The 7,799-nt window shown below is 31.6% G+C and overlaps 1 protein-coding gene across 1 annotated transcript; it reads left to right on the forward strand.

The window, feature by feature from the left end:
* The first annotated feature begins 242 nt into the window (after positions 1-242).
* Positions 243-7,449, forward strand: Dfd (homeotic protein deformed). Its single transcript, XM_077431928.1, has 2 exons — positions 243-849; positions 6,780-7,449. The coding sequence occupies exons 1-2, from the start codon at positions 243-245 to the stop codon at positions 7,439-7,441; spliced, it is 1,269 nt and encodes a 422-aa protein (XP_077288054.1). The 3' UTR covers positions 7,442-7,449.
* Positions 7,450-7,799: the final 350 nt, after the last annotated feature.

Below are 7,799 nucleotides of genomic sequence, written 5' to 3' on the forward strand. Positions count from 1 at the left end.
TAGTCATTCTGAAGATGATATTCGTAAAATGACGCTGATATTGTGATCGGATTTTCAACGTTGATTTTGTATACGTACTGTTTTCGGGGGGGTGGAAGATGTGTGTGTACGCTTAGTGTGAATTGGATATAAGGGTGCACGTGCGCACGTGTCTGTGTATGCCGGGGGGAGGCGGCGGCTCGTGATTGGCTGGCGTCGAGACGTCGGGTTGGGGGCGGCGGGGTCCTCAGGACCCCCCTGCCATGTCCTCCTTCCTCATGCCAGCAGCCGGTGGGGGTGGCTATCAACACCTCCAGCCGGATCCAAAATTCCCACCCAGCGAGGAGTATAGTCAAGGGGACTATATACCCAACCCAGCTGGAGATTTCTTCCAAGCTCACCACCACCTCAGTCATCCGCAGCATCATCACCTACATCAATATGGATATGGTCATCATCATCAGCCGGCGAGTACGCCGTACGGGGCTCCGTTGCCCCTCACGGGGTACGGAAGCTACAGTTACTACCCTCAGCAGGTGCAGCATCCTCCCGCCGGCGAAATACCCGCAGGAAATCTCGAACCGGGTCCCGGAGGGCTTGCGACGCCCGGAGGACTTCCGGGACTCACCGAACTTGGCCTTAGACTCGAAAGGAGGATCGAAGAGGCTGCGCCGGCCGGTCAGCAGCTTCACGAGCTCAGGCTGCGGTTGGAGGACACGGCGTCATTGGACGGACGCTCCGAACTGGATGAGGATCGCCTCATGATGGACGGTAGTCCCGATCTCGAAGAAGAAGACGATGACGAATGTTCCGAAAACGGTGACAGAGTCATTTACCCTTGGATGAAGAAAATCCATGTAGCGGGTGTTGGTAAGATAAAAAATATTTAAATTATATCTATTCTCATTTCATACCCCAAAATGTGTCAAAAATTTCATACCCCAAAATGTGTCAAAAATTTCATACCTCAAAGTTGCTTAGAAAATTAACTTTAAAATATAAATTATCTTTGATATAAAATAATTATGAAATTTCGCATATTTGAGTAACTTAAGGTTAAAAACTTTATTAAAACTTTTATTTATTATTAAACTTGATAATATATTCAAATATTCAAAAATGTCTCAAAAATAGGTTTAAATCTTATTAAACGTTTAAACACATATGTAAATTCTAATATCTAATCTAAATTTGATAATGTTACTGAAACATTTTAGGTGCCCGAGTAGGTACTTCAATTATAGGTAGGTATATGATTCATCTTATTTAGGATGTAAAAACCTGAAGACACTATACTATATTTATATTTTCTACTCGGTGTGCCTATACATAGATATATATTTATTTAATTTACCATGAAAAAACTCGAACCAAAAATAAATATCCCGATTTATAATCAGAAATATATGATTTACAAATTAAGTAATTTAGTTCTTATCTTTTTACGTTTAATTAAATGAACTAATTGTTAATTGAAGCTTATTGTGTTTTTATCATAAAAATAGTATATACATACATACATCTTTTAATACTATAGTTGAAAATGTATTTTATTGATTTTATATATCATTACATATTCATTTGCACTGTTTTAGTTTTACTAATTAAACTAATTATTTTGCAATGATACTGACTTAGGTTAAAGTTTTTACTTTAAATAACAAAAAAAATAAAACAACCAAAATTTATTCTATTCACCAAATTGTTGTTATCTATTCTGTCCACTCTAGAAGGATATAGGAAACCAATTGAGACTTTTTCTAAAAAAAACTTAATTTAAGTAATCAATCTAAAATCTCTTACATACCTAATAAGAAAATAAAAAAAAATGATAAGGTAGAATTTAAATAGCTACATATGTAGCTCAAAATCGTGTAGGTACACTCATAAAGTAAAAATTTTCAAATTTTCCACACATTATATGCATAGTACATATGTACATACTTTGTATTATGTTGTCAATAATTACTCTCCTATCACTTCAAATTTTACAATACTACCAGCAAATATAAATTTTATTGATTCCAAAATCAATAGATATATCTATATGAGAGATACCTACATATACATATCTGTTTAAATATTTTTACTAAGAAACTGAAATATTTAAAAAATAATTAATTAGCATGCATATAAACTTAAGTACATATGTATCTCATTGAAAAAAATATTTCTACTAAACATTTTTCACTTATTCAACAACAAGTGTTTATCCAATGTAGGTATGTATTTGCTACATATTCAGCGCAAAAGAAATTTAGCTCAAATTAATAATACTTTGGTGATCACGACATTGCCTGTTTATTTTTTTCAATGTGAATCAAGTAAATAAGCCAAAACAATTCTAAAATTTTCTACTGTATTATTTTTACTTACAAACAATTTTATGATTCATTAATTTATTTTTGTGAAAATTGTACTACAATGAGATGAGTTGTCTTTGCAAACCTATGTATGTATGTACATATGTAATTATTTCAATTTTAATTTTAATATTTCAAAATTTCTCAATATTGTATCCATGGCTTTATTTTGTAAACAATATTTTATCTATAATACGTGTTATATATAATTATTTATTATTATATATTCTCATTATAAACATAATAGTGCGTTAAGCTAAAATTAGTTTTTAGCAAACAACCCAATCGAAACAGAAAAAATCATGATAGTAATAAACATAATATTTTATCTATTAAAAACAAAGATATTCCGTTATATCATCATATAAACCGAGGTTTAAAAATAAAATTTAATAATCAATACATACGAATAAATTAAAAATAATGGATGACATTGAATTTTCAACAGCCACACACGTAGTCCATTACAATTATTACACTTTATATCTACTTAGTACCACTTAAAAGATTAATCGATCGACAATCTCCCACGACACAACAGACGACACACACACGCAGTGACATACCAACAGAACCAGAATCGATCCTCCAGAGTGCAATCGATCAGACGTCTATTTTGTAGAGATATCTGTCTCGCGGCGAGCGATTCGAATACCGTGTAAATTCGAACGACAGGATGCGTAGACATACACGAAGGGTGCATACATTTTCGAGTGTGTTTTGGCGATATTTGTAAAATGTCAAAACAGCATTAGTCTAACAAAACGCGGACAACAAACACGGCTCCGGTTATTGATCGTCGGCAATTTGTATCACGGAGGCCGACAAAAGCTGCCAGACTCCTGGGAGACTCTGCTTCGAGGGTCTCGCCATTGTGCGCGCTAATGTTCACTCATTATCCTTAAATAGTCCTTTTTTCCAAATTCGACTATAACGAGCCGCTATCAATCTGCGCCGGAGACCCTTTTATGCGACGAATGTGTTTTTTTTTTCGCGACGTGCTTCTACTACGCCTATTCGAAGAGCCTCAGTGTTGTTAAATAGATATAGTTAGGAAAAAAAATGAAACGCATTTATAATTTTGAGTGGTCTTTCTTTTGGTGCCCATTGTTCGCTGTTCGCTTTGTGTCACATTAAATAAATTAATATCACCAACCGCAAATCCTAAAAGTGATATTTGATAATGGAATGGTATCTGTGATATATAGACCTTTCATTTTCAATAGTAGATGATAAATAATACAATATTTTCTAAACTTCTTAAGCAAAGAGCCGCAATTTTGTGACACTTGTTGTAAATATAAAGGGGTTATTTATAAAAGGAATGAACGTTTAAAATCAATAAATAAATATTTAATTAAATCTTTACTATTTTAATGTTTCAGAAAAACTTCTATGTATATTATAATTAAAGTTAATCGATTTATTTATTACTTATCTATAGAATAGAATACATATTAGTTAAAATATATATCTACAGTTAAAGATTTAACAAAGAATAAGTACATGAAGTTAAATTCATTATTTAAAGTGCCTAAATAAAGCTTTTTACTGAAATCGGAGACGCAGATGCTCAATTTGATTTTAATATTTGAAATAGTGAACGTTAATCAAACGTTGAAACATTTTATCACATAAATAATTAGCAAAATATTGTTCCTTTTTACAAGCTTTTTTCATTATTAAATTTTGAAATATTCAAAATAAAAAATGTTCAGAAATCCAATTAAATAATTCACAACATCCGTTAAAAACATGTTGGTATTGGGAAAAAATCTTATTCAACAATATTATATATATATATATATATATATATATATATATATATATATATATATATATATATATATATATATATATATATATATATATATATATGTATATATATACATATATGTATATATATATATATATATATATATATATATATATATATATATATATATATATATATATATATATATATATATATATATATATATATATATATATACATATTTAATATACATATGTATGTATGTTTATAAAACAAATTTCTGGTGAATCAACAGGTTAATCCTATGTAATAATAATAGTAAATCATAATCGAACACTGTTTATTTTTAGATGTAAAAACTTCACAGATTAATTTTAAAACTTGGAATGAACAATCAAAATAGAACAATTATTTTTTATATACATACATATAGGTATTATTGATCTTAGAAATAATTAATTATGAACCATTGTTTTATTATTTAATTGACGACCATTAAAAAGTCTTATTTGTAATTTTAGCCCATTCAAAATTCAATTAAGTAGGTACTTGTCAATAATTTTCCAAACGTTAACAATTTTTGCACCATCTTCCAACTTTTTAGTTATGATTGAACGACACAATAATATAACAATTGATGGACACAATAATGAACATATGTAGCATTTACCTACGAAAACAACTACACATCACTAATAATATAGTATTTTTATACGTAAAAACTACATACATATGAATGTATGTATGTATATGCATGAACTTTATTGTTTGTAAAATACTTCGGGGTCCAGTGTGCAGATCTCCTGAGCATTCTTCGCACGTACCATCGGACTCAACCACCGACCCGTCCACCCAAAATACCCGACTTTTCAATCACGTCCACCGCTTCACATTCTTCGGCTTTCCCAAAAACCGCCGGCGAATATTTCAAATATATCCCGAAACCCCCCACACAACCTTTTGACGCAAAAAAACATATAAAAACGAGGTATATATGCACGCGGTCAAATGTACAAATTTTCCTAGAGAGCACTTCATTAACTCGCTTCTCGTCTAATTGAAAAATATACGTATTGCGTTTTTTCGTCCACTTTACACGTCGAATATTAAGCCATTACGAGAGTCATTAAATCGCTTGATTCACTTTGTACGAAACAATGAAAGTCGGCGATGGCTCATTTACCACTCGGTAGCCATCAATTTCCGTCGCATGACGATTGTTAATTAATCTCTTTTAATCATTCAAAGTCTTTTTCTTTGTTTTATGATTAAATAAATACTTATATCTATAATTATAATATTATATTAAGAGTTTTATATTATAGTATTATATTATAGTTTATTTACATAAATTACAGCACAATAATTTTTTTATTACAAATCATAAATATGTATCTACTACATAAGTTATAGAGGTAGGACCGGAAGCGTACTTTTTCCAGGAAACAGGCGTTTTGGGTCTATTTTCCATGAAACGGCAAACTACAAAGCAAAAGAGTGCAAAAAAAAGGTTCATCATAAATTAACAATGCACGGCGAACGATGAACAATGAACGGTGCAAAATTGGTCTGCTCATAACTGTAACTGTCCGCTGTAACATAACAATTTACATAGTTTTTTAGACATTTAATACACACCTACACGCAAATTTTCATAGATTCTAGAATATTAAATAAATTCATCTATTAAAATAATTAAATCAGTATTACATATGTACTTTAATAATCGATTGATAAGATGATAAACAATAATAAATGTATTATATATTATACTTAAATATATGTATCTATACGTATTTATACGTATGTATGTATATATGTATGTACCTAAACATCTTAAGCAGAATAAATTACTATAAACGAATTAATATTCACCTACAAAAACTTGACGTGGACATCAACTTAAAGAAATCTAATAATTCCTATTAATAATATTATACATACTTGTATAGTTCTTTTAGTCCACGAAGTCTTATCTATTATTAATTTTTGTATGTATTGGAAACAAATGCGTGTAAATTGTATGCCGACAGAAACATCGTTTAGTCAGCAGTACTTACATATTATTCAGTTTTATTTCATGGTACACATGTAAGCATAAAATAAAAAATATAATTTATTAATTAATTAGTTCATATTTTAATATAAAAAGTAAAACAAATTAAAAGTATACCAAAAAATAATAACATTTAAGAAATAAAAAAGACCACATAATTTTTTTTATTTCTTAAATTTTATTTTCGTTATACTTTTTATCTTAAAATATAAAGTAATTAATTAATGAATTTTGGTTTTTATTATGTTTCGTCTACATTTGTACCATGAAATAAAACTGAACAATATGTAGATATTTACTGCTGGCTAAATGATTTTTCTACCGGTATACAATTTACACGCATTTGTTTCCAATACATACACAAGTAATTAATAGATAAGACTTCTTCAAATGAAAAACCTATAGCTCTGTACATTTGTGGAAAAATACATTTTTAAAAAAATAATCATTATTTTCTCTATCTATGAATTTTACATAAAAAAACTAACTGATTCAAATAAACTTTCGCCGTAGATTCAAATGCATTATTATGTTTATAAAACTCCACGCATCATCTAGCGTTACATTCAACCAAATTTTAGAACCATCGACCAATCACTACAACCAGAATTAATTATTGTTTCAGCGAACGGATCATATCAACCCGGAATGGAGCCAAAGAGACAACGCACCGCCTACACCAGACACCAAATACTAGAACTAGAAAAGGAGTTTCACTACAACAGATACTTGACGAGGAGACGACGAATCGAAATTGCGCACACACTCGTCCTGTCCGAGAGACAAATCAAAATATGGTTTCAAAATAGAAGGATGAAGTGGAAAAAAGACAACAAACTACCCAACACCAAAAACGTCAGACGAAAAACCAATCCGGCCGGAGTGACGACGACCAAAGGGGGAGCTGCAGGAGGGACGCCAGCGTCCAAAAGCAGAGGATCAAAAAGCAACTCCAACAGCCAAGACAAGAAGAAAAACTCCAATCATGGCAGGCCTGACAGCATAGAAAACGTGACTGATAACATTATGGGTGACATGCACTTGCACCAATCGCAACAGCAGCACAATCCCAGCATGAGTCCTGTTTCGCCGCACGGTAATTGCATGACGTCAAACCCTCACAATATGAGTGGTCATCACATGGGTATGCATCCAGGGATGGAACAAGGTATGGCAGGGCATATGGGAGGGCATATGTCCCCCCTGACGCCTTCGGGATGCGGCGTGGGGATCGCACAAACCAATCAACCGGTCATCAAGTCCGACTACGGGTTGACGGCCCTATAAAATCATCCCCCGCCAACCTCCCCTTAAAATTTGTGATTCAGAATAAGTGCGCAACTCTCAATGACTTATATAAATAATAGAATTAAAATAAAAATGAATGAATTCCTATATTTTTATCGATTAGAGTGAATGCGTGGCTCGAAAGTGATATTTTATACGACGCCGGTCTTCTCTAATTGAATAGCGTAATATCAACGAGCAAATACCAAACGCCTTGTTATTTTAAAATATTTTACTGGTGTAACTTTAAATTACAATCAATAGATTTTATTAAAAATAAACATTTTATTTTTACAACGGCTCTTACACATATTAGCTCCAATTAATTGAATTCTATGTGTACTCACACGTAGTGCAT

Source organism: Arctopsyche grandis, chromosome 6, assembly GCF_051622035.1.
Source record: "Arctopsyche grandis isolate Sample6627 chromosome 6, ASM5162203v2, whole genome shotgun sequence".
Taxonomy (NCBI): Eukaryota; Metazoa; Arthropoda; class Insecta; order Trichoptera; family Hydropsychidae; genus Arctopsyche; species Arctopsyche grandis.